Source organism: Musa acuminata, chromosome BXJ3-6 (assembly GCF_036884655.1).
Source record: "Musa acuminata AAA Group cultivar baxijiao chromosome BXJ3-6, Cavendish_Baxijiao_AAA, whole genome shotgun sequence".
In the NCBI taxonomy this organism is placed as follows: Eukaryota; Viridiplantae; Streptophyta; class Magnoliopsida; order Zingiberales; family Musaceae; genus Musa; species Musa acuminata.
In genome coordinates, this window is record NC_088354.1 from 28885244 (window position 1) to 28913058 (window position 27815).

Consider the following 27815-nt stretch of genomic DNA (forward strand, 5'->3'; position numbering starts at 1 on the left):
AAGGGAAGTTGAGCTTGTAAACTTAAAAAAATTATTTATGACTTTAAATAAGTTTCTAAACAATGATATATAAAGTTTTATAATATAATTATTTTCTTCAAATTTTAGAAAAATACCATTGATTATTATATATATTTGAAGGTTAGTGGGAGCACATTTATTACATTAGTCTTAGATATGGATGATATTTTATTTATCAATAATGGTCTTAGTTTATTGCATGAAACTAAAATGTTTCTCACTAATAATTTTAATATGGTTAATATGAATGAGCCAACTTATGTTATTAGTATTGAGATATTAAAATATAAATCTTAAGAGGACTATCTTAAAAAGTATATATATACATACATATATATATATATACATACATATATATATATATATATATATATATATATATATACATATATATATATATATATCATTAATAATAAAAATTGAATTTGTGTTATGTTTTGAGATCACAAATCAAACCATATGGTTGTTATATTTTATCTCAAGATTTGGTGTGATCAGCTTAATTGTTAGACTAATTATGATATTTTGTAATAACACTATAGTAATTTTCTTCTCTAACAAATATAAGTACTCTAGCGGTTCTAGGTATATCAAGATAAAATACTCAGTGGTTATATACTATTATTGATTTTTTTGTTTACTTAATTAAAGTTATTTATTTCTGTTATCCTATTTATATTTATATATATGTATATTATAAGTGAATGTGATAATAGATTATTCTGACAAGGTAAATTACATATGTCATTACAAATTATATTAGAAAAAACTAATAATATTATAGTATATAAAAGAGAGTATGATATTGATGATATGTAATTACTATGACTCGATATAATATTATTGTGTTTATTAGACTTAGTGGCTCATTTTATAAAATTTATGTGCATGTGTAAAATGCTTTTCAAAAGTTTCAAAATCCAATTTAGTAAATTTATTTTTAAATAAAATTTTCTTTTATTTATTTTAATTTTATTTTTTTATATCATATCAATTAATGGATCAAGTATAAGAATATTAGTTTATGTTGTTTTGTTTAATTATTTAAGATATATCTTAGATATGATTTGATTCTAATTATGATTATCGATCAATCAAAAGAAAATTCTCTTATAATAGGACTCATTAGGAGATACCTTTACGAGAGATACTCTTTTAATTATTTATCTTATATCTTTTGCTTTCGTCTATAAGTAGACAACACCTCTCAAAAACTTATAATAGTGATATGAAAATAGTATAAATGAGTCTAATTCTTCCAAATTGGTTCATAACATTATATTTATAGATGAAATAAAGGTTTTCTAAATGAAATCGAAAGATATGTATATTTAAACTTTGATGTATGATTATTTAATTTTAATTATTAATATTAATTTTTTATATAATAGAAGTATGATTATAATTTTTATGCTTATATTATTATTGCTGGTCAGCATAGATAGACTTAGCTTCAATTTCTGGAAAGTATGTAATATATGTGGGTTCACTTGACTGTCATCAAAGTTGTTGTGGAATCTGACTGTGTTTAAAGAGGAGTATCCACCTTTTTTTTTTTCTTTTTGAATTTAGAACCAGGCTTGATGTGTGTGAATTTTAATTGTGCAGGTCAAGTATGGGAACACTGATACTGTTGTACTTCACGCTGTTCATGGGCAAGGTGACCAGTGCTAACGAGCATGCCTGGTGATGTGCACTTCGCCACCATTGTAAAGTAGAATAAAGCTCATAGAAGGAGACAAAAGAGAAAGGAAAATGGAAGGCTGAAAGGACACTTAGATGGTACTAGAATGAGAAAGAGACGAGTTGTAGATAGATAGAGCTGCTCAGAGAGAGAGAGAAAAACGTTATGTTGTGGATGTTACTTTTTATTTTCCTTTCTGTTGCCACAAATATCCAGTTTTCTTTCCTCGTATGAGTGCGCTTTGTGTGCTGATTGTATTATACGTTGTATATGCAATTAGAAGGCTCTTTTCGTCAAGCTTTCAACTCGTAAAAGAAGAGAACTTACGATTCCAATCAGAATGAGATGCATGTTTAAGCATCAAAACTGTAATATGTTATATTAAATATGAAAATAATTTTTATGTCAAAATTAAAATCAAATATTTAGATCTAGTTTAACGTACGTTTTAATGTCATCTGTTCAGATATCTCTGTTTGATCTGTAAGGCATCGTCTTTAATCCAAGATCGCTATTAATCTACAAAGAGAAACTAGATATTTTTTTTTCTCTTTTTATTTAGAAAGACTAACAATGTTGTGGTACAGAATGGAGTATGAATTATTTTGACTATTTGATTGGAATTAATCTTTATTTTTTTAACTATAAATTATGATTTAGTTTTATAGTTTTCTCATATTATACATGTGGTAAATAAAATCAAAATTCAATTATTGTTCTTGAAATTTTATTTACTTATTCACATGTATATATTTGAAATTATGAAATAATATTTACTTTTCACATGAAGACATGATTTATATGCTATCATGATTATCATATAAGTTTTCTTTTGGGTTCAATAATTATTATGGTTATTATTCTATTATTGAACTATTTAGCATTAATGTTCAATAATTATTATGGTTGTTATTTTATTATTGAACTACTTAGCATTAATGTTCAATAATTATTATGATTGTTATTCTATTATTGAACTGCTTAGCATAAATTAAAAAAAATTGATGAATATTATTTATAATTAATCTCCCTAAGTTTTATTTGACTTGTAGTTGGCAAAGTGGCCTGGAATGATAGACTTTTTTGATATAAATTACAATAAAAGTTTTATCATTTATAGAATATTTTAAATTTTATTTTATGTTATTGCATTGGTCTTATAGCCACTAAAGTGACCTAGACTAATGACTTATAAAATAATATTATAAAATTAGTCTTAAATGATATTAAGGAAATAATATTCACAATGACATATATAATTAGAAAATTAGATAATCCTAAAGGATAATCTAATTCAAATAATTATGTGATAGGGTAGGATGATACTGTTTTGGATATCCTTGTAGTTTAAGATTGTATACCCAAAGGTAACAACACTATTCCATAAGGATTGTATCAGTCCTCCATAAATGTTCTTGAGTGAACACTAGATATGTCAATATTTTACCCAAATGTGTAATATAGATTATATCAATAGTTCATCAATTTTTGACAAACTCAAAGCATTAATGTTATTCTATATTTTTGCAGTGGTACTTTCGCCCATACATTCTTATGCTTCTAGTGTTCCTGTATTTTCTAGATCAAATTATTCAGAATGGTTAAAGTATGTGAAATTTACACTAGGTGTATTAGATCTTGATTTAGCATTGCTTATTGAAAAGCCTGTAGACTTGACTGATGAAAGTAATGTAGAACAAGTTAATGAAATAAAGGCTTGGGAAAGATCTGATAGGCTTAGTTTAATGTTCATAAGAATAACAATTGCAAATAATATAAAGACTTCATTACCAATTACAACTAGCGCAAATGAATATTTAAAGATTATTGAAGACAGATTTAACTCTGCTGATAAGTCATTGGCTGGCACATTAATGAAAGAATTGACTACGACTAGTATGATAGCACTCGAGAAATTCAGGATCATATCCTCAATATGGCTGACAAAGCTGCAAAACTTAAAACATTAGGCATGAATGTTGATGAGTTTTTTCTCGTGCAATTATTCTCAATTCTCTTCCTTATCAGTTTAGCTCATTCAAGATTCACTACAATACAAATAAGGATAAATGGGACTTGAATAAGTTAACTAGCATGTGTGTTTAGGAAGAATTGAGATTAAGGCAGGAAAGTTCATATAATGTCATGACTACTACTTAAGGAGCTGGTAATAAGAAAAGAAAATTAAAGCATTATCCATCAAAGAAATTTGTCGGGTTTGGAAATGTTAAACAGACTAATGAAAAGAAAACATTTACTATAAAGTACTTCTTTTATGGTAAGAAAGGACATGGGAAGAAGGACTGCATTAAACGCAAGACTTGATTCGAAAAGAAAGGTATTAACTCGACCTTTGTATGTTTCGAATCAAACATTACAGAAGTTTCTTCTAATACTTGGTGGATTGATTCTGGTGCTTCAACTCATGTTACCAATAATATGTAGGGATTTCTTTCAATTCAAAATCTAAAAGAACATGAAAGATTCATCATTATGGGAAATCGTCTTAAAGCGAAAGTGATATTAGTGGGAACTTATCGTCTACGCTTAAAGACGGGTCACCTGATGGATCTTGTTGACACATGTTATGTTCGTACTATTTCTAGAAATTTAGTTTCTCTATCTAGAATTGATGAGTTAGAATATTATCTTTCTTTTTGTAGTGGTAAACTTAGTATGTTTTATTATTCAATAAAAGTTGATTCTGAAATTATATGTGATAGTTTGTACAGAATTAATTTGGATCTTAAGTTTGCAAAGACATTAATGACCCTACAATTAAGTGTTATATTGAAACATAGTTTCAATAATGAAAGATCTTCTATATTGTGGCATAGACGATTGGGGCATATCTCCAAAGAAAGAATTGAAAGATTAGTGAAGGATAATATTTTGGAACATTTAAACTTCACTGATTTTGATCTTTGTATAGATTGCATTAAGGAAAAACAAACTAAACATATATAAAAAAAAATGCCACAAGAAGTAAAGAGCTCCTTAAGATTATTCATACTGATATCTGCAGACCACTCCATATTCCTTGTTTTAGTGGAGAAAAATATTTCATCACATTTATAGATGACCTGTCCATATATGGCAATGTTTATCTAATACATGAAAAGTCTCAAGTCGTTAATACTCTTGAAGTGTACATAAATGAGGTCGAGAGACAATTAGATTAAAAAAGTTAAAATTGTCAGATCTGACAGGGGTGGTGAATTTTATGACAAATATAATAGATCTGGTCAGAATATTGGTCCTTTTGCTAGATTCCTAGAACAACGAGGTATTTGTGCTCAATATATATTACTAGGTGTGCCACAGTAGAACGGTGTTGCTGAAAGACGAAATCGACTCTTATGGATATGATTAGGAGCATGATGAGTTATTCATCTGTATCTGAGTCGATATGGGGAGAAGCTCTTAGGACAGCTATGTACATCTTGAACAGGAATCCTAGTAAGTCAATTCCATCAACTCCATTTGAGTCATGGACCGGTAGGAAGCCCAGTCTAAGACATTTACATATTTGGGGATGTCCTGTGAAGATAAGAGTATTCAATCCACATGAAAAGAAATTGGATCCAAGAACTATTTCATGATATTTTATTGGTTATCCAAAAAAATCCAAGGGATACAGATTTTATTACCCTAATCATAGTATGAGAATAAGAGAATCTGGTAATGCAAAATTTATAGAAAATGGCGAAATCAGTGGGAGTGAAAAATCTCAGAGGATCAATTTTGATATTAAGGAGATTCAGGTTAATTCTCTCATATCATCTCCTATTCAAGAAATTATTGTTCCTCAAATCAATGAAAGTATTGATGAGGGTGAACAACAAAATAACATTGAAGAACTCTCACATGATATTGATGTCGTCACTGATGATCTTGTAGAACAATCACAATTGGTAGCTTTGAGAAGATCTCAAAGGAAAAGAAAATATATCATTTCTGATGATTATGTGGTATATCAACAAGAATTAGATTATAATATAGGAATAAAAAGAGACCCCTTATCATTTTCACAAGCCATAGAAAGTAATGATTCTGAAAAATGGTATGATGCAATGAAAGAAGAGTTAAAATCAATGGTCCATAATAGTGTTTGGGATCTTGTTGAATTGCCCAATAATTGTAAAAGAGTCGATTGTAAATGGGTCTTTAAGACAAAACGTGACTCAACGGGCAATATCGAATGATATAAAGCCAGACTTGTGGCCAAAGGTTTTTCTAAAAAAGAAGGCATCGATTATAATGAAACTTTTTCTCCTGTTTCTAAAAATGACTCATTGAGAATCATCATGACATTAGTAGCTCATTATGATCTTGAGTTGCATCAGATGGATGTGAAAATAGTATTTCTGAATGGGGATCTAGATGAGGAAATCTATATGGAACAACTTGAAGTATTCATAGAAAAAAGAAAAGATGGTTGGGCTTGTAAACTTAAAATCTATTTATGACTTTAAATAAGTTTCTAGACAATGATATATAAAGTTTCATAATACCATTACTTCTTTCGGATTTAAAGAAAATACTATTGATCAGTGTATATATCTGAAGGTAAGTGGGAGCAAGTTTATTATATTGGTCTTATATATGGATGATATTTTACTTGCTAGTAATGATCTTGGTTTATTGCACGAAACCATGATATTTCTCAACAAGAATTTTAAGGTTGATATGAATGAGGCAGCTTATGTTATTGGCATTGAGATATTCAGAGATAGATCTCAAGGATTATTAGGATTGTCTCAGAAAGGATATATTAATCGTATCTTAGAGAGATTTAATATGTAGCTTTGCTCAGCCAATGATATACTTATTACTAGTAAAAAATTCAGTCAAAACATGTGTCCAAAAAATGACTTAGAAAAAAATCAAATGAAGAATATTCCTTATGGGTGCACAGTTGAAAGTCTATTATATGCTCAAACCTGTACAAGACCAGATATCAGTTTTGTAGTTGCAATGCTGGGAAGATACCAAAGCAACCCAGGAATGGAACATTGGAAAGCTACAAAGAAAGTAATGAGATATCTGCAAGGGATGAAAGATTATATGCTCACATATAAGAGATCAAATCAGCTTGAAGCGATAGGATATTCAGATGCTGATTTTGCATATTGTCTCGACAGTAGGAAGTCCACTTCAGGATTTGTATTCATGTTAACCGGTGAGGCAATTTCTTACAAAAGTGCAAAGCAATCACTTATTACATTATCAATAATGGAAGCTGAATTTGTGGCATGCTTTGAGGTCATAAATCAGCTTTATGACTACGAAATTTCATCTCAGGACTTGGTGTGGTCGACTCAATTGCTAGGGCACTGAAGATATTTTGTGATAACACCACAATAGTTTTCATTGAGATAAAGTACTTGGTAGTTAGAGAAAGAGTCCAGAAACAACAAGTGTCAATTGATAACCTAAGCATCACTATAATGATTGCTGATCCATTGACAAAAGCCTTACAGTATAAAATATTTAAAGAACATGTTCTTATAACGGGGCTTGTGAGCAAGTCATAAAAGATATGGTGATGCATGTTTATGTTGATGCTATTAACATTCTTCTTTCTTAATTAAAGTTATTTGTTTCTGCTATCCTATTTATATTTATGTTTATACATATTATAATTAAATGTAATAACAGGATTGTCTTGACAAGACAAATTACAAGGGTCATTATGGACTATATTAGGAAAGTCTAACAATGTTGTGGTACACAGAAAGGAGTATGACATTGATGAAATACAACCGTTATGACTCGCATTGATGGTTGAAATTAATATAGTATTATTATGTTTATTGTTCTTATTAGCTTGTTTTAAAATTCATAGTCATGTATAAAATATTTTTTAAAATTCTTTGGAATCCAATTAGGTAATATTATTTTTCAAACAAATTTTGTTTTGTTTATTTTGATTTTGAATATCTCTTTTATATCTTATCAATTAATGGGTCAAATGGAAGAATGTTAGATCTTGTGGTCCTTTATAATTGGATAAGATATATAATATAACTAATTAGATTTTGTTGAAATTTTTTAGCTAATAAAATATAAATCCAAAAGTATAATTCAGATAACCGGAGGAATCAAACAGTTCTAAGATATTAGGATATTTCCTCCCATCCAGGTTATCTCTTAAGAAATCCTACATTTCTATTCACTATTATATAGTGGAGAAAACAATAGTTGTGAGAGAATTAATAGCACTGTGATGGTCATAGAGCCTTGATAATATTTTGAGGGATGACAAGTGCGTATTATTACTCGAACAGGCATTTACCTCCATGCTCTGTAACCAAAGAAGCCAAAATCCCAGTTCTAATCCAAAACACACTATGAACATTTACCAAGCATCACCTCCCCCAAAAATGTCTCTTCAAAATATGTGAAATCCATTCAGTAGACATCAATTTACACGAGTTGTCAAAAGTGAACTATAAATATATTATTTAAAAAGGCTTAGGCACAAAGCACAGCCGATAGATCACCCCACTGTCTGTTGATTATCTTCAAGTTGAATCACATGAGATAGATTCGAAGTACATCTCAATGATTTTTTCTTGGGAAAAATCGGTAAAATATCCTTCCCCTACTTTAAATCCTTCCTCCGATGCAAGTTTCTGAACTTGGTGTTGTACCTGATCTGCTCCCGTGATACTTGGATTCAGCAAATTACATGCCACTTCAGTGCAGTAGGCACCATGAGCCAGACCCATAGCTTGCACTGATTCAAGTCCTCCTCCTCGCTCACTTACCTTCCTCGCTATCTTACGAACAGCCTCGATGTTAGTAGACCAGACTGGCACATTGTAGTTGTCAACCCAGCGTGTGGCCCCAATGACCACCACACCTTTGGCTAGTGAAGACTGAAGAGGACCTGCATCAGGCTTCAATCCTGATATTTCTGCTCTCAACCCACCTGTCCATTGATTTCCATCTGAATTGGGTTTGAAGTAGCCGAGCTCTCTTCTTATTGAATCAAGAGTCCTTCCTCCCTCATTAGCTGCTCCATATAGATATGTCGGCACTGCACTCCATCACAGAGAAGATCACTTAGCAAGAACATTGATACAAACAGTAAAAACAGCTCTTCAACCAAGACTATGATAAATTCAATGTCAAGAAAAGAAGCATTGTGAACCTTGGAGCTTGTGGCCAATGTCAGCAGCCACAGACTTGGCAATCCCAGCAGCTTGGTCCAGGGAAGCTTTTGCCATAGGATGGAAGCAGATATGGTCGACGACTCCAAGTCGGGGATGAGTTCCAGAGTGCGTCTCAAGATCAATAGACTCAAATGCTGCCTTGACCATCTCAAACACAGCATTACTCAATGGGGTTACATCAGACAATGAGTCCGTGGTGAGAGGTGAAACAAGTGTATATCCAACTCTATTGTAAATCTCATCCTTGAATTTATTGATTACAACAGCTTCTGGATATGCTTTAGCTGCTTGCTCAATCAATGCTAGAGAAGTGGGATTTCTGCTTTCGGATATGTACAGCTTGCAACAAGCAAGCATAGACTTGAACATCTTTGGCTGTGTCACCCTGCTTTGTAGATATTGCATGAAAAAAATATAACTTCTATGCAGTAAGAAGAATATCCAAATTGGGTTAGCTAACCCAACCCAATTTTTAACTTCTATCTATAAGAGCTGCGGCCAGGACTGCTCAGCAAACCCATAAATCAGTTTAGCTAAGCATAACCTAAGAACATCTCTGATCCAAATTCATAAAATTAGTGTCGAAAAAAATTGCAACAGAGAGATGTGCCAGATTCTTTTACCATTATTCTCTAGTAGATTTAACAATGCTAGAAAACGATTAGATTGATCATGATTTCTCATTAGTTATATTCTTTTTATCTCAATAAAAATATATTGGTCAAAATTAATGAAGGAAAGATATATATTTTTCCACCAAACTGTTAGTCAACAATGATAGGCTATATGTCCCAATCTCAAGGTGACGAAAAAATTCACCAAGTTCTAGCTACTTCTTTTTATGAGTCATCATCAGTGGTAGGACCAATAACAACATCATCAAAGAGAGGGACTACAAATAGGACTTTTGAAAAAACTAAGAGGACAACTAAAGCCAGAAGCAAGCACAAACTTAAAGTGGAAAAACAACATATTACAAGCAACACATTACAACCGATCAAGGCATTGTGCATTGGTTGGACACAATCACAACTCAAAAACTTACATTGTCCAATTTGCGGTCCAACACTTTTAATCCTGGGCAATGAAGGATTTCTCTCTAGTCTATTTCATCTTCCATCTCACATATGAATTATAGTCCAACAATGTGATGATTTACAAATTCATCACCATATTTACACAGCAAGAGCAATCTGCTGTGTTTAATGTGGTCTCCGATACAGCACTGCAGTTATGATGGTATAAGAGTATTTACAAGTTTCACAAATTTAATGTGTCATCAAAACCCAACTGGTCACTTTGGCAGCTAAGCCTCAAGCAGGTGATTGATTGGATCACAGTTCAATTGCTGACTGCAGTTTAATAAAAATATATGATAGAAAAATATTATATGTGTGTGTGTGTGTGTGTGTGTATATATATATATATGCCTGATTGCTTTGAATTTGATTGGCCTGGTTGATGCCCATGGTAAATGAACCTGTGCTCCTGTCCTTGAATTCCTATATCAGAAGCTATCTACAAGTTCTTAAATGGATTTACTCCCTCTGGGATTGAAAGGAAGACGATGTGGAAGATCATTGTGCTCAGAGACTTAAGTTATTGAGGAAAATGCTGCGGAACAAGCCCCCTAGTAGATAGTTCTTGCATCATACGGGATGATTCTTTAATGATCTATCATGTCTTAGTGAAGAATCTACGCAACAACTTTTTCTTGCTGTCATCTTAAGTGCGTATATATGTTCTCTTTTCCAAGGAAAAAAACACCAAATTGAGATTTCATTTCCTTACCGAAAGCTGTTGGAGAACCAGAATTCTGTACTTGCAACCTACTAACAGTTCCCCTGCATTATCTCTTCACTTGGTTCAATCATCAGCAGTGCTCCACAATAAACCAAACCTTAAATTTCTACTCCCAATTTCATCGTGGTAAACGTAAATTGCAATTCTTTTCGCGTAGCTTGTCCGGGTGTATTGTATCAAATCAAGCGATGCTCAATAAGTCATGGAATAATTCATGAATGAACGGAAATCGCCACAGCCAAAACAAAAACAAAAACAAAATAGAAGAAGGAGAAGAAGAATAGCTCTCAAGGAAAGAAGACAATAAGCATTGCAATAGCAAAATCGTAGACGACAGAAGGAAAAAATATATATATAAAAAATGGAAAAACAAAACAAAAACACTGACCTCGCCGTAAAGGAAACTTGATGGCCCGTGCTTCACCGGCGCCACCACCACGTCCCTGCGGCTGAGAACCACCACGGTGCTCGTGGCGGCCTTCTATGGAGCGTCAGCCGGTGAGTCTCCCGGCTAAGCGCTAGAAGGCGGCGGCGGTGGACGGGTGGTTCAGAACAACCGGGTTTGTTTCTCGAGAATTGACTATAATGCCCTCAATCTTTGTCCACTTGATATCTATTGACCTGTAAAGTTTTGGTCAGTTTTGATATTTCGCATTCTGTGTATTTTAGTCGTAAGAGCCATAGCAGAAACGTTGGATGCTGTGAGTCGTCTCCGGTTCGTTTGGTTCGCTGGAAAACCGGACGGCTCAATTTGGTGGCAGAAGATGAGATTTTGCTTGGTTCTTAGAATCTCGCACATAACAACTTGGATCATGATATATAAATAAATATGACTCAAAACCATTATTATATAATAGCAAATTCCAGCTATAATAATAAATATTCAAAGGTAAAAAGACAAGACAAATAACATAATAATGAGAATGACAAAACATTGGATCTTACCGCAGCCTTCCGAGGAAAGGGATGATGATACGAATTCGGAGAAGCATTATTGAAAATATAAGCTTACTACATCAATGCAAAAACACAAGCTGGCCTTCCTTTTTCGCCCGCCCCTTGCTGTCCTTGGAAGTTGAAGAAGACACCTCCATTGTCAAGGTATGTATGATCTCGATCTCGATCTCGATCTTCGTTCTTTGCTCTTATCATTTTCTGTAGTTAAAAGAGTTGTGTGTTCTTGATCTATGATCTACTTGTCCCGCTCATGCCTGTCACAATTAATTCTTATTGAACTGGAAATATAAACAGTGGGATCTGGAAAAAGTTCTTTTGTTTCTCAGAACAGGAACAAACGGACCATTATTTTCACCTGATTCTTCGCCTGGGCTTTATGTTGAATTTGTCACTTGCTGCTAAGTGTTGTTCGTCCCTGATGGTTGTTCTTCAACAATTTGAAGCTTGCTTGATTTTTCCTAGGTAGAATTTTACAAGGTTAGGGCCAGAGAGGTGGCGTGGCCTCTTCATCTTTATTGCTTTTATTTGCTACACCGCTCTGATCCATCTTGTCGTTTTCCTTTTACATTTCATAAATTGAAACAAGTAGCATTGATCCAATGTTCTATCAGAATTTCTGGACTAACATTGGGTATAGTACTTGCGAGTTATGTACAACAGGTTGCAGAATAGAGAGTATACCTCCTCTGATTAGACACGGAACCTATTTGCTAGTCTCTAGTTTACCCATGAAACTCCCAAACAAGCCTGATGTGAAAGAAGAGCTAAAGTGCTTGTAAGTCTCTATTTCACTGTTTTTTTTTTCAAAAAAGACTTGATTAACTATATCAAACCGTTACAAAAAGCATTTCTAACATCGGAGCATATCAAATGGTCCGGCCGAGAGGGCCATTCTCCTCTCGAAAAAAAATGAAGACCTCACGTTTTTATCATGTCTGTCTAGCCGATTGGCTGCTTCATTCCCTTTCCTATACACATGGGAGAGACTATATACATCAAAAAGATCTAACAACGCCCACAGACTGAAAATTGCATTCCTAGTGTGCCATGAAATAAGTTATTTATGTAACAGCACATAAATGAGGATCTCGGAGTCAGATTCAACAATAACTTTTTGATAGTCATCCGGCAACAAGGCTTGGAGTCCCACCAGCACAGCCATTGCTTCGCAGTACAACACCTCCCCCTTTCCAAAAACCTGCATCCAGTGATTATTAGATTAGCATCATTGGTGTTTTTTTTTTCCGAAAAGATAAAAGTTATATTATTGAAAGAGATCTAGTACAACCCGTGCTAGAAAGATCAGCACTCCTAACTTGGTCTCCTCCCATCGAATCATCATAGTTCAGCTTAACCAATCCCACCTGAGGAGGGAACCAATAAACCTTCCGAGGGACAGTCGCATGTATACTGCCATCAGGAGTTTTAGCTATGTCATAAGCCAAGGCTGATCCAATGACTAGGTGAAATAAGTTGGAAACAGTCATTTTAGAATTATCATATAGGGCCTCATTACACGCCCTCCAAATCCACCATAACCCTGTGGCACTAACAGCAGACAACCTCAATCCAGGCTCCCCCCAGTTGTGAGCCTTCAAAAATCTGATCACCAATGCACCATTCGGATGGGTCAGAAAGGTTAATATGAAGTCTTTGTTCCAGAAATTGCCCAAAGGACACAGAAAAGTGACACAAGAAGAAATAGTGCTCAAGAGAATCAAGAGCTAAAGCCCAAAGAAATAGTGCTCAAGAAAAGTGTCCATTTAAAAGACAATTTTGTTTACATGAGGACTAAAAAACTGCCAAATGCCTCTGTTCCACTGTTTAACTAGACAATTTTGTTATCCAAATTAGACATAATGAATAGTATGAAGTGATATTGTTTTTGAGGAAGCTTTACCAGAGTTAGTCTACATGGTTTGGTTTTTCTTTTTCCTTCTTTTTGACTTTGAGTTTTAGCTTTCACAAGGTTCTTCATAATTTGTATATTTAGAGTCTCACCTCAACAAAAGAAGGATCCTTTACCAATTGCAAATATTACATATATTCATTCCTTTGTATAAAAAAAGAAAAAACAAAGCATTCAACCTCTAACTCTCACTGTTTCGAGGAGCTTGTATATGATTGCAACTTTGAATGGTCAATTATGAAACATTTGCTACAGGGGTACACACACAAATTCTTTTAAGAAAGGGTCATGTAGAGCTAAAAAGTGATATCTGGTGGCTGCTAATTTGGAAATTTTATTTCATTTAGTCCTCACATTAAAATGAAATTGAAGCTTAATCAGTTATCAGCATTTATAATTTAAAGAATTTGCAAATAATATTATTCATTGTTAATAAAAGTGATATCTGGTGACTGCTTATAGTGACATCACTGTTAATCCAATCAGCCATACTCTTGTCCTTCCAGCACAGGTCATGGTTTGTCCCTGTCTCACTCTATGTGGAGGAATTTTTGGTGGATTTGGGACTGATGTTTTGAAGGACTTATATAAAGAATGCAAGTCCCATGCAAGCAATATTATATTTCACAAAAAGAAATTCAAGAAACTTAGTACAGATCGAGGCTTTGAGGAGCACAAGGAATGGTATACAGCGAAGAGTAGAGGAAGGTGAGCAGAGAAGTGAAGATATTTATGATGAAGTCACCTTGTGGGTAAGTTAAGTGCATGAACTTGAGGAACAATATAATGAGATTGAGAACCGGATTGGAGAGGATATCAGATGATTTGGGAGGAGACTTCCTAATTTGTCATCCCACTATAAGATTGGAAATGAGGCCACCAAGATAGAATCTGATGCTAAGAAACTCCTGGACAAAATGAATTTCCAGAATATTTTTCAACCATGGCACTCAGCGTCCATTGTTCCCATGCCCATGGGAGACTTTATGGCCTTTGGCTCCACAAGGGATGCCATGGATAAGGTGATGAATGCATCAGCTGATGACAATGTGCACTCGATTGGAATATAACGGTATGGGGGGAGTAGACAAGACAACCTTGATGGAAGAATTGTGCAGAAGGCTGCATGAAGAATAAAAGTTTGATGCTGTAGTCAAGGTGCCGGTATCACAGAATCCAACCATAGCTCACATCCAACATGGCATTGCTGATCAGCTGGGCTTGCAAGACTTGGGTCCTGGTGAAACTGCGATTAGTTTGCTGGCTAGTAGGATGAAGAAGGAGAATAAAATTTTGATCATGCTGGATGACATATGGGCTAGGTTGGAGCTACGAGAAGTTGGAATGCCTTATGGAGAAGAGCACACAGGCTGCAAAATCATACTAAGCTCTCGTAAACTTGACTTATGCCATGTTAAGGAAACTGATGTCTCGGTGGAAGTTGCTGTCTTGTCTGAAGCAGATTCATGGGAACTTTTCAAAAGTAAGGCAGGAGATGTTGCCAAGTCTCTCCTGATGTAGAACATGTTGCAAAAATGGTCGCACAAGAGTGTGGTGGTTTGCCATTGGCAGTTTTTGTGGTCGGAAGGGCATTACAAGGATACAAGGAGAAAGGTGCTTGGCACGATGTGTTATCGCAACTCAAGCAATCCATTCCTACAAACCAGGAAGTTGTGGAGGAACAACTGTTCAAATCACTAGAACTGAGCTACAAACAACTGAAAACTGCTGAATTGAAAGTGTTGTTTCTCTACTGCTGCCTGTTCCGTGAGGACTACGACATCAGCGAGGATGAACTTACACGATATGCCGTATGGGAGAGCCTTTTAAGTGATGTTGTCACTTTAGAGGATGTGAGAGACAGTGCATTTTTTGGTTGAGAAACTGAAGTCTTCTTGTTTAATACTGAATAGTTTGAAGTTGGGATGTTTAAAGCTTCATGACGTGGTGCAAGATGTGGCTGTATACATTGCATCCAAGGACGACAAACATTTCCTTGTTAAAGCTGGACTGGGAATGAGAGATTGGCCAGAGGTTGAAAATCTGGAACCATGCAAGAGAATTTCGCTTATGTACAATGATATACATGTCATTCCTGAACATCCAAATTGTTTCAGGCTGGTTTTTCTGTTGCTGAACGTGCACCCAAACACTAGTGGTGTACCAAGCAAATTCGTTGAGACGATGGCAGCACACAATGTTCTTGATCTGAGTGACACTGATATTGAATCATTACCCTCATCATTGAAGTGCTTAACAAATCTAGGGACGCTTCATCTGGACAGATGCAGAAAGCTGGGGGATATTGGTTTGGTTGGGAAACTAAAGAACCTCAGAATACTTGTCTTGCAGGAATGTCGTAGCCGTAAGTTGCCAGATGAAATAGTTACTTTGGTGAATCTAAAACTTTTGGAGATTTCAGATTGTTCTTTACTGGAGATGCCAGGTAACTTGATATATAAGCTGACTCGATTGGAAGAAATTTTGCATGAAAGGTTACAATGTGAGTGAGGCTCTGCTTATGGAGGTTGCTTCTTTGTATCGTTTGGTCAGACTTGAGCTGTTGTCAAGGAGGCCCAACATTTTTCTCAACATCTTGTTGTTCCTCATAATGTTTTGAAGGACTTGAGCTACTTCATTATTTATAATGTTCATGACTGGGAATCAAAGGCTTGTTGTTAGAACCCTTGCAGATTCTAAACTTGGGGTTGATCTCTTTAGGGGATCGGCCTCCTTGGAACTCTATAGGGGTTCCTCCCTCCAAGTGCTGCTCAAAGGCTGCAGAAAAGTTTCATCTATTGCTTGAGAAAAGAGGAGGAATACATGGTTATTTATAGGGCTTCTAAACCCTAACTCCTAATAGGACTCCTACTTAAGACTCTTACTTCTAACCAACTCCTAATAGGACTCCTACTCAAGACTCCTATTCCCTTACAACTCCTAATTCTTCTCTAAGAAAAAACCTCCTACATGAATGTCCCTCTCAATTAGGACTCTCCTAGCTAGAGTCCTAACAGAATGTCCCTCTCAATTAGGACTCTCCTAGCTAAAGTCCTAACAGTTTTACATGAATGTCCCTCTCAATTAGGACTCTCCTAGCTAGAGTCCTAACAAACCCGCCCTCTTCAAATCAGCCTTGTCCTCGAGGCTGGCGATTCATGAATTTTGGGAATTTGATCTTCAAGTCATCATAGTTCTCCAAAGTTGCATCTTCTGTTAGTAGGTTTGCTCACTGTATTAGCAATTCAGTAGTGGATCGTCGTCGTCGAGTCATAATCTGTCGATCAATAATGGCACTTGGCTGAGTCTGAAGTCCTCCTTGGGTAGTCATATTTGGTGGGTGGCTTTGGGCTATCTCCAAGCACTTATTTACAACTTCTGTCTGGCCGTCGGTTTGTGAGTGATATGCCATACTCCTTTTCAATTTAGTACTCTTATAGTGTAATTCTTTTGAGTCCCAATTGTAATGAGCTACGGAGCTTGGTGCTTCCTCCAATTTTTTTATAATCTTACTAGCCTCTGAATCTTCCTGTCATTCCATCTTAATATCCTCAAGGAAGTCGCTGGTCGAAAGTGAAATGGCCAAAACTTTAGCTTGCTCGGGTAGTTGCGAAAGCGCATCTGCAAGAACATTCTCTTTCCCCTTTTTGTAAGTTATTTCATAATCAAATCCAAGAAGTTTTGTTACCCAGTTTTGCTTCTCAGGGGATGATATCTTTCGCTCCAAAAAGTACTTGAGGCTTTTATGGTCGGTTTTAATTTGAAATCGTCGACCAATCAAGTAGGGTCTCCACCTCGTTGCTGCGCGCACAATGGCGAGCATCTCGTTATCATATGTTGACTTATTTTGATGGGAGGGAGATAATGTCTTGCTAGTGTATGCGAGTGGTCGACCATCTTGCATGAGAATTGCTCCAATTCCGACTCCAGATGCGTCGGCCTCAATAATGAAGGGTCGGTTGAAATCTGGTAGTGTTAGCACCGGCGTCGTCGTCATGGCTGCCTTAAGTTTGTCGAAGGCAACAAAGGCTCTATCCGACCATTGGAAGACATTTTTTTTCAGAAAGGAAGTAAGTGGTGCACTGATCTCTCCATAGTTTTTCACGAACTTGCAGTAGTAGCCTGTTAAACCCAGAAAGCCATGTAGCAATTTTATGTTTCTCGGGGTCAGCCAATTTTGCATTGCTCCAATTTTGAAGGGGTCTACTACCACACCTTCCTCTGATATGATATGCCCATGATATTCCACCTTCTTTTGAAGAAAGCAAAAATTCATAGTGGTTATTGTGTGTTCAAACGGTGGTTTTCGGTATGTCTTCTTCGCATACTTGTATTTGATGATACCCGGATCGAAGGTCCAGCTTTGTGAAGATTTGTGCTCCCTTTCATCTTGCAACTCATCTACTACTGGAATAGGGTATTTATCCTTGATGGTTATGCCATTGAGAGTTCGGTAATCAACACATAATCGCCATATTTCATCCTTCTTTCGTATGAGGAGCACCGGTGAAGAGTAGGGGCTACAACATGGTCGAATAACTCCTGTTTTGAGCATCTCTTTTACAATCCTTTCTATTTCATCCTTCTGGAGATGTGGATACTGATATGGCTGAGCATTTGCTGGAGATTGGCCTGGAAGAATTGTTATACAATGATCATGCCGACGGGTAAGAGGTAGGTTGCGTAGTTCATCAAATATATCTGAAAATTCAGCAAGCAAAGGAAGTAGATTTGGATCTTCCAATTTTGTTGGCTCTCCCTTAGTTTGCTGCTCAAGTTGTACCAAAAAGCCACTGCATGCTTTATGCAAAACCTTCTTCATTTGTTGTGTGCAAATCATCGTTACGTCGCCCCCACGTTTCCCGTGCAGTATCACCTGTTTCTCCTTACTGTAAAATTTCATAATTAGTTTCATAAAATTCCAAGAAAAATCACCTAATGTTGTCAACCATTTAATTCTGAGCATGGCCTCATGATCATCAAGAGGGAGAAGGAAGAAATATGCAATTATCTCTTGGTCCTGCAGCAATAGTTTCTCCTGCGGGCGCCTACGATCACACTTCAAAATCCGTTTGTCGGTGACCTTAACATCAAACCTGTAACGATTCTCGATAGGTAATGCCATTCGGATAGCAACCTTACTGTTTAGGAGATTATTAGTGTTGCCCGTGTCGTTGAAAACAGTGATCAGTTGTTGTTTGAGAAGGCCTCCAACTTTCATAATTTGCGGGTTTGAGTAACCGGCTAGTGCATGTACCGTAACTTCGGTCGGTTGTGGCTCTTCTTCTGCATCTTCTTCTTTATGTTCAATGCTCTCTTCTGGATGTTCATTGACCTCTTCTTCTACTAGTTCAATGATAAAAAGTCTCCCTTTACTATAGCAATGCTCGGGGCTCCACGGCTCGTCGCAATGCCAACATAACCCCTTCGTAGATCGCTCCTGAAGCTCTTCTCTTGTCAACCTTTTTGGTGCAGGGACTCGGTCAACAGCAAGGGGGGCTAAGGGCTTCAATATTACTGGTTGAGGAGTGACCCTAGTCCTTCGAGCTTCATGGTTCAATTGCTCCTCTTGATGTCGTGCGAAAGAGATGGCTGCCATAAGCGTGTATGGTTGTCGCGCTTTAACTTCTCCTCGGATCTCCGGCTTCAAGCCCTCAATAAAGGTCCTCAATAGCTGTTTTTGAGACCAATCAAGAGTTTGATTAGATAACCTTTCAAACCTGGTTTGGTACTCCTGAATGGTGGAGGTTTGTCGGATCTTTGCTAGTTGTCCGTCAATATTCTCGTAATCGGTTGGTCTGAAGCGGATCAGCAGTCCTTCTTTGAATTGTTGCCATGAAAGGACTCCATAAGTATGTTCAAACCAGTCAAACCACTGTATAGCATCCCCTTCAAGATGTATAGCTGCAATTTTCACCATAGATGCATCCGCGATTTTGTGGTACCGAAAATATCGCTTCGCGTGCAAGATCCAACCAATCGGGTCTCCTTCTTCCCATCTAGGGAAGTCCACCCTTATGCGTGGATAGTTGGGATCGATCATAGAGCCTCCCCTCCCTTGGAACTCATCTCTTCGGGCCTGGTGCGATTGGGCAAAGCTCTCTCCGTGATATGATTTTTTCGGGCTTAGTAGTCGGCCCAATCTGAGTTCGGTAAAGAGCGTCTGAATCTTATCCTCCATTCGCGCCTCTAAGGCTTCGAATTTAGCATCGATTGCCTCCTTAGATGCCATAGTATATGCCTCCAAATCTATGATGTTAAGATCTCTCTTTTGTTGTCAGGTTAAAGGCATGTATAGGTTGAGAGAAGTGATGGTCGAAAGGGTTGGTGGATCGGTGGATGTAGGCTACGATTTAGGCTTGTTTTGTGGCTATTTTGGGTGCAGTTTGAGGGTGTGGTTTAGTGGAGTTTTAGGGCTGTGGATGAAAGTTTTGGATCTGTGGTAGATGGCAGCAAAGGTTTGAGAGAAATCAGTGGAAGTTGCAGCAAGTATGTGCTGTCTTGTAAGAGCAGAATTGTCGTCGAAGAAACAACGGTTTCTCGACGTAATTTCCACCAAAAACTTGAGAGAATTGAGGAGGGAATTGATAGCAAAATCACAGTTTATATGACAGCAAGGATGACTAATTTAATCAAGAAAATTTCGGCAGTATAATAGCAAGGAAATTGGTGCAAGTTGCGATAGCAGAATTCTCGTCGAAAAATTTCAGCAGTTTACGATGAAAATTTATAGCAACACAAAAATCGGTTTTAGAGATGAATTCCTCAATAGATCAATCTTAGATGGAAGCCAAGATGATCTATAAAGTGTATAAGAAATTTCATTCAAAAAAGATTGCAAATAGATGGGTTAAGGCAACAATATGCGGCTGAAATTTTCTGCAGCATAGATTTTTAAGTATAGCAGATTGGACGTAAAAGATCAGAAGTTTATATTGAGAATTTTTTGATGAAACCAAAGGGAAATCCACTATTAGGAAGTGTCAAAGCTATCATAAAAATTTCGTAGAGATTTGGATAGAAACAACGTAGTATCAAGATCAAACAATCAGTGCTATGCGGCTGAAATTTTACGGTGCAGATTTTCAAGTATAGCAGATTAGATGTAAAATATCAATGGTTTATATTGAGAATTTTTTGACAAAACCAAAGGGAAATCTGTTGTTAGGAAGTGTCAAATATGTCATAAAATTTCGTGGAGATTTGGATAGAAAAAACATAGTAGCAAGATCAAACAGACAGTGCTATACGGTTGGAATTCTGCAATGTATCTTTCGTCGTAGAGATGAAAACTTTATGACGAAAAGTTTATGCAGCAATATAGGAATAATTTTTTTGGGATTTTCAAATAAAGATAACTAAATTGCAGCAGTAGTAAGGTAGAAAACCAGAACCTGTTGCAATTCACGGGAAGATCAAAGGATGATTCGTGGTGGTGGAGATGATGACGGAATTCGGCGATGATCTTTTAAGCAATTGTGGGAATTGCTTTGGACGGTTGTGGAGGGTTGATGGATGGCTGTGGAAGGGCAGCGAGACACCAAGAACGCTGCTCTGATACCTGGTGTTAGAACCCTTGCAGATTCTAAACTTGGGGTTGATCTCTTTAGGGGATCGGCCTCCTTGGAACTCTATAGGGGTTCCTCCCTCCAAGTGCTGCTCAAAGGCTGCAGAAAAGTTTCATCTATTACTTGAGAAAAGAGGAGGAATACATGGCTATTTATAGGGCTTCTAAACCCTAACTCCTAATAGGACTCCTACTTAAGACTCTTACTTCTAACCAACTCCTAATAGGACTCCTACTCAAGACTCCTATTCCCTTACAACTCCTAATTCTTCTCTAAGAAAAAACCTCCTACATGAATGTCCCTCTCAATTAGGACTCTCCTAGCTAGAGTCCTAACAGAATGTCCCTCTCAATTAGGACTCTCCTAGCTAAAGTCCTAACAGTTTTACATGAATGTCCCTCTCAATTAGGACTCTCCTAGCTAGAGTCCTAACACTTGTATACACCAGAAAAACTTCTTTCTAAAGGGAGTGAGCTAATCAATGAATTGGGCCAAGCATTTTCTTAAAAGAACCGAGGAATTAAGGCTAGATGACTGCCACTGGGCTCTCACAGATTTGGCAGAGTTAGATGGACAGTGTGGCTTTGCATGTGTGAGGTATGTGTTGTGAACTGCCATCAAATGCAGTGTGTTCTTAAGTCAACACAATATACTCCATCAAACGCATTTGGTGAACTTGAAAAGCTATACCTTTGGAACATGAAGCATCTGGAACAGATCTGCCAGGGGCAACTTCTGGCTCAATAATTTGGAAAATTAAGAACTATTGATTTAAAAGGTTGCAAAAAGATGATTGTCATATTACCGCAAGAATTACTTCAGAGAGTGCATTCAAGTCTGGAAGAACTTGTTAATGATTTTGCTGGGCCGGAAGCAATACTAAATATTGAAGGGCTTCCACAAGGATCCATTTTGCTGCCAAATTTACGAACTGTAAAACTATTGAACATGCCCAATTTAACTAGCTTCTGCACTGGAGCTGTTCCTCGTGGAAGCCTGCGGAACCTCACTCTGATAGAAGTAGCTAGCTGCACAAAACTGTGCTCTCTGTTCTCACTGACATTGAACTCAGCTCATTTGAGATTGCTACCATCAGGTACTCTTACAAAATTGAAGAAACTAAACGTGTCAAGGTATCAGTAAATTAAAAATAACCATGAGCTCCAACACTTGGAAAGATTGGAGATAAAAAATAACCACTCAATGAAGGTGATTATTCAGAGGAGAATAGTGTTGTGTTATAAAAGGAGGTTTTCCCCATGCTAAGGAGTGTTCCTCACTGAGTTGCCCAAGCTGAGTTGTTTCTTACCAAAGAGAGCCAGGAGCCAGAACTTTGGATTGACCATCACTGAAATATATGAAGCTGGAGGTTGTTCTGAATCGAGGAGGCTCCCTATTGGCCTACAAAGTGCAAAAAAAAGTTGAAAAAGGTGCATGTTGTAGGACTTGAAAATGCCGAATGGTTCCACAACTTGGAATGGGAAGATAGAAGCATCTGTTCATGCTTTGAAGTCAGGTAAGAATTTCCCATGCATTCCTCTCGATCAAATTTTCTTTTCAAAACTTAAACTCTCATCATTTAAAATAATTCTCTACCTCTAAAGTTTGCAACCAAACTAAGTCCAAAACCCTAACATGTCTTCCTACTTAGATTGACTAAATAAGCAAGTATGATTCAGTAAACTACACTTTGTATAAGCTTTAAGACTATTTATTGCATCGTCCCTTTGTTTGTTAAGAAATTCTAACCAAAACTAGGAGTATCTGTGAATGAACCAGTAAAACATAGCCAGGCATCGGTTGTGGTACCTGCCTCCACAAATGCATCACACTGTGGTCATACTAAGATGATAGCTTTTCTCTTTTTGTCTATTTGATCGAGCTAATGCATTATTGGATTTTAATTCAATGCAGCCAATCCGATGCTGAAGATGGATAGGTACGCATCCATGTACTGGAGGATGCATTCTTTAGTGTGGTGTGAAGATTTTACAAACACTCTTTACAAGTTTTGGCAATAATTATAGATCTCAATAAATGATGATGAGTGATCGAGCAGTTGGTTATATTGTCCAATTCAGATAAGATTTATCTCCTCGTTCTCGAGTGGTGAAGACATTTTTCTGGTGTGTTTTCGTGCTTGTTTGATCAAACTTTATATAGTTCTTGCGAATCACAAAGCAGTTTGTGGCAAATACCAGTTTGCCTCTGTCTCTTTCCTTTACAAATGTGATATCTAAAATAGCTCCATGGTGGAAAATAATGCAGAAATGAACCTATTCACGAATGTAGTGATTTCTTCGGTGGTGTTTGTTCATGGTAGCTATTCTTTCAACCCATTTAAAAATGTGCATTTGGTGACTAAACATCTTCAACAATGGACACAGAAAACAATTTATTGGGACTAAAAGCACATTCCTCCTACACTCGTTTCGACATTTAAGCTACGGTTTTCTGACCTGTATCAAAGACCAACTGATCGATGGTGCGCAAAAAGATTCAGTAGATTTGGTTCTCTGACAAATTCACATTAATTCCTAGGACGACAATTTCGAAATCTAATATTCTTGGCAAAAAAAGTTGATATGGAAGAACACACTAAGAATCTAAACCCCTCCGGAGAAAAGAAGGAAGAAGAAATGTGGAACAAACTTTGCATCTGCTGTAGTCTTTTATGTTTCATCCGCTTCAAGCGAGAAACCTCGTAAGCCCAACCTTGTGACCGGTTAGCCTGACGTCTTGTTGAACTTGCAGCCTGTATTCTCCAAAGCTGAACTTTCTGTAGATGGCTGGCAGTGCACTGCTCTGGATCAATGTTTCTTTGGAGGGGCAAACGAAGTAGGCCACCGAGAACCTCTCGAGGTGTGGATTCGACATGACTCTGTGCTCCACACTCTTGTATAAGCCATTGCTCCAAGCCTGCATTTACATAAAGCAGCATAGTCTCGTTAAAGGCTTTGGTGTGGCAATCGCATGAACACTTGGTTGATTCTGCCGAAGCACAAAACGTCTCACTGTTGCAGCACTCATTTGTTGTCTCCCTTTCCACTTCCTGAACCTAAAACTATCATATTGAGAGATCTTATTTCATCTTGCTTCCTCTGTACCGATGAAACTAGCTATCTAACTACAGGAAATTAATCGTAAGGGGTGTTGGATCACTAGGAAGTATTATTACCTGGAATAGATCGCCGATGTTGACGATCAGCGCGTTAGGATTAGGCTTGACGGTGACCCATCTCCCAGCCTTGTTCAACTGCAGCCCACACACCGTGTCTTGGCACAGGATGGTGAGGAAATCACTGTCAGTGTGAGGAACCAACCCAAACACTTCACCGGGGAGTGGGCATGACGGATAATGGTTGAGTCGCAGATAACACGAATTGCGCGTGCAGTTTTCCTTGATATACGTGCCATCGCGTCCCAATCCTTCTGCAAGTGTATCGACCAGTTGATTTGCCAGCTGAGCCATTGCCGCAGAGAACTCCTCTATCACACACCTGCGTTGCAGTACGAGATGGCCATTCGAGCCATTCCCTGTTACTTCACAATACACGCATCTATTGATCGATGAAAGTTTCAGAAGAATTACTCGACATTTTGCATTTAGGACTCGTGCTGTTCGGCGTCCAGAATAGCATTCATGACATAAAGATAGAGATGTAAAAAAATGCTTTTTATTATTATTATTATTATTTTTTTAATGGCAAGAAAACATCCTTAACCTAAAACTCAGTTTTAACGACAAAAGAAGTTTTGCAATGACTTTTTAGCTTTGATGCTGAGGATTTTGTGTCTCTAAAGGTCAGTCAGTCATTTCTTATACGATCATTATTGATTTATTTTTATATATATGTGAGATATGATTAAAAGAAGTCAAATGACTGACATATGTTTTGATCCACATATTAATAGTTTAAAATTCTAAATTTCTTATCAAGTTAATAAAATTAATAGGCCACGAACGCTTTCAGAAAGAAAAAGTAGAATGAGAGATGTAATAACAAATTAAAACTTGAAGTATGATAGATTTCATGTTCCGCTTCGCCTGAGAATTTCTTGAACTTCATTTAGGAAATTAATTTTTAGAAAAATCAAAGCTTAGAAACCCATGTTTATGTTAGGAAATACCTGTTGGTGCTGGTTCTGGCAAGCTTGTTCGCGGAAGACACAGGAATATGATACGCCTCCGACCACGACAGCTGCTTCAGGCTGGTCGCCGTGGGTGTCCCCCAGCGGTAGCTGTCGTCGGAGAAGTCGAGCACCTTCTTCTTGAACGGCTGCCGAAACATCTTTACCTGTTGTCGTCGCAGTCTTGCCAAGAGACTGTTGGACACGCCATGGTTCACTATCTGGAAGAAGCCCCACTCCGTGGCGGCAGTGATGATATCTTGCTTGCATTGCTTCGCCTCGAGCTTGCTGTTTAGACGGCTGAGGTCGACGAGCGGGAGGTCGCACTCCACCGCCAGTAACTCGGCTTCGTCGTTCATACTTGCTCGACTGCTAAAGAGGCTCTTGTAGGTGGCAACGAATGGTGGATTAGAATCCATCACGGTTGCACTGTGATCTACAGCAGCCTGCGAGGAAGGCATATATAGTGTGAAGCCGAGTGCTTAGCAGGTAGCAAGTGGTAAGACCAGGCTCGTTTACACGGCAGGACCACTTCCTTAGAGAACCATGAGTCGGTAAGACGTAACGTAAGCAGGATAATATTGCACTGCTGAAATGTAACGAGTAGCATGTACACCGAAAGACCCTCCTCCCCATATTAAAATGTAAAGGACTTAAGAGTTACCAGTAAACGCAAGGGTTCCTCAAAGATAGTGATGTAGGAGGATGTTGTGAAAGAAAGATGAGAGGCTGGATTTGACTTCATCGATGGAGCCAAAAGCCGCATTAGCATCTCCATTGCAGGGGAACGTGTTTGAGGGATGCGCCTCACAATTGCCCGCCATTGCTTGCGCCTAATCCTCGAGTTCAAGGTTTTCTGTGCCCCAACCCGACGCCACGTGGGACTTGAGGCTGCCGTGGTGCACGGACATGGCCGATCACGCGACGTTACTCCTCTCGGCGACTTCAAAGCACGTGGCTTCCTTACATGCTCTGTCCGACAGAGGCAACCACATGTGCTGGCCATACACAAAGTTCTACCCAATCTGCTTTCCTTTGTACGTCTATTTCATATATATATGTGGTATATTAGTCTATTATGTGGTATGCCCTTGGACAGGCAATACGAGTTCAAACGAATATATATTTTTTTTATCTGAAAACCGGGAAGAAATGAACATAGGTGATTAGATTTGAAAGAACAGCATCATCAGAACGAAGATTAGGAAATTGTTCAGCGAGAAAAAAAGAACGAATGGTTTGGGTCAGTTTTGACTGGGAAGAATGAAGAACTCTGCTACTTAATTAGCTGGCTGAATCAAAAGTAGGAGTAGTAGCTTCGAGATGATGTCGTCTCCCAAAACCCCAGTCGAGTGAGGCTTATTATGTCCGTGGATATCACTGCATCGGCACCGTAGTATATTATATTATATTATATTATATCATATTATATTAGATTGTAGGATCGAGAAAAATCATATTAAGAGTAAACGAAAGGATCGGAAATTTTCCAAGTCCCAATGAACTGACAGCCGTCTGCGTCCACAACTCGTTTTTACGTGGTATACAGCCGCTAGCTACTCCTTCGAATAAAGAACCATTCTCAACTTTCCGGAAACAAACAGAGATGTAAACATGAAAGCACTGCTTGCAAAAAGATTTTAAGAACAGTACCTGATCGAGCTCCTGTGCTTCTGAAACGATTCTCATGATCTCCATTCTTCTCGAGGACACACTTGTTTGGCTTCCTTCAACTCACCAAAGAGATGACCCTTTTATCTGCTTATGGAAACAACGCATCGGAACTCTAGTACTGGAACATAAACCGGTGGATGCTAAGACATACACTGCCTGAAAGGTATTTAGAAATAGTACCTGATGTGGTTCCGAAACAAGACCTTCAGTCTTCCCAAGGCAACTTCTTCAGCTTCCTTTGCTTATATAGAGATTGCATCGCAGGATAAACCAGTGAAGAAAAATCTTCGGTGGGTCCGCAAATAGCAAATAGTGAATGGCAGCCCGCTGACAGAGCGCTGAGAGCTTATCGGCCCTCTTTCATGGGAGAGGGAGTGAAGCCGTCGCTATCTCCCCCACCGAGGCTTTCCACACGCTTCACCCACGGCTTTAACCCTGATGAGTTCATGAGATGAGCAAAAATTGGATAAGGATGTTGTCATTCATACAGACCAACTACCTCACCGATGGATCGCTTCCCCCATTCATGGAAATGCTGGTAAATGGTGCTGCTGCTTGCTAGAGCGGTGGCTTTCCTAATCCTACCTACTTAATGTGTCGTTTACTGCCTCAACGAGTATGAACTATTTGTGTAACAAATATTGTCACCAAGCGTAGTCTGGATTGATCAGTGATGAGTTTGAATCCCCAAAATTAATGTCCAAAAGAAACACCCTCCTTCTTCTCGATAATTTATCAACATAAATTTTGGATTTTAGTTCTTTAAGTCTAGGGCTCAACAGTCCATGATATTGCAAAATACCATCTTCATGTATGTATGTATGTATGGGTTTGCTACATCTCCTCCATCTAAAATAAAGGAGCAATCCATGCATGGCTAACGCTAA

The 27815-nt window shown here is 37.4% G+C and overlaps 3 protein-coding genes and 1 long non-coding RNA gene across 4 annotated transcripts in view; 2 read left to right on the top strand and 2 right to left on the bottom strand.

Annotated features, from left to right (window-relative positions):
• LOC103988740 (uncharacterized) overlaps positions 1 to 1913 on the top strand; it is a 37448-nt gene extending 35535 nt beyond the window's left edge. The window contains exon 5 of the mRNA XM_065153221.1: positions 1630 to 1913. Coding sequence (XP_065009293.1) covers positions 1630 to 1711 — 82 coding nt within the window. The 3' untranslated portion in view covers positions 1712 to 1913. The remainder of the gene's footprint in view (positions 1 to 1629) is intronic.
• Positions 1914 to 8092: 6179 nt separating this feature from the next.
• Positions 8093 to 11228, bottom strand: LOC103988739 (uncharacterized). The gene is made up of 3 exons (XM_009407370.3): positions 11078 to 11228; positions 8865 to 9271; positions 8093 to 8750 (listed from the first exon to the last, which is right to left on the bottom strand). The coding sequence occupies exons 2-3, from the start codon at positions 9253 to 9255 to the stop codon at positions 8233 to 8235; spliced, it is 909 nt and encodes a 302-aa protein (XP_009405645.2). The 5' UTR covers positions 9256 to 9271; positions 11078 to 11228; the 3' UTR covers positions 8093 to 8232.
• An 8172-nt stretch (positions 11229 to 19400) lies between these two features.
• On the top strand, positions 19401 to 23296 carry LOC135639345 (uncharacterized). Its single transcript, XR_010496899.1, has 2 exons — positions 19401 to 22639; positions 23038 to 23296. It is a non-coding gene; the product is annotated as an uncharacterized LOC135639345 (long non-coding RNA).
• Positions 23297 to 23493: 197 nt separating this feature from the next.
• On the bottom strand, positions 23494 to 27218 carry LOC135639585 (gibberellin 2-beta-dioxygenase 8-like). The gene is made up of 5 exons (XM_065153408.1): positions 27109 to 27218; positions 26908 to 27012; positions 25255 to 25700; positions 24302 to 24623; positions 23494 to 24042 (listed from the first exon to the last, which is right to left on the bottom strand). Exons 2-5 carry the CDS (start codon positions 26950 to 26952, stop codon positions 23812 to 23814), a joined length of 1044 nt encoding a protein of 347 aa, XP_065009480.1. The 5' UTR covers positions 26953 to 27012; positions 27109 to 27218; the 3' UTR covers positions 23494 to 23811.
• Positions 27219 to 27815: the final 597 nt, after the last annotated feature.

Coding starts and splice junctions, on each gene's coding strand:
- LOC135639585 (XM_065153408.1), bottom strand. CDS start 26,952: ATGGAGATCATGAGAATCGTTTCAGAAGCACAGGAGCTCGATCAG. Junction 24,624..25,254: donor GCCAGAACCAGCACCAACAG/GTATTTCCTAAC, acceptor ACTGCAACGCAG/GTGTGTGATAGAGGAGTTCT. Junction 24,043..24,301: donor ACATCGGCGATCTATTCCAG/GTAATAATACTT, acceptor ATGTAAATGCAG/GCTTGGAGCAATGGCTTATA.
- LOC103988739 (XM_009407370.3), bottom strand. CDS start 9,255: ATGTTCAAGTCTATGCTTGCTTGTTGCAAGCTGTACATATCCGAAAGC. Junction 8,751..8,864: donor CATTGGCCACAAGCTCCAAG/GTTCACAATGCT, acceptor GATGGAGTGCAG/TGCCGACATATCTATATGGA.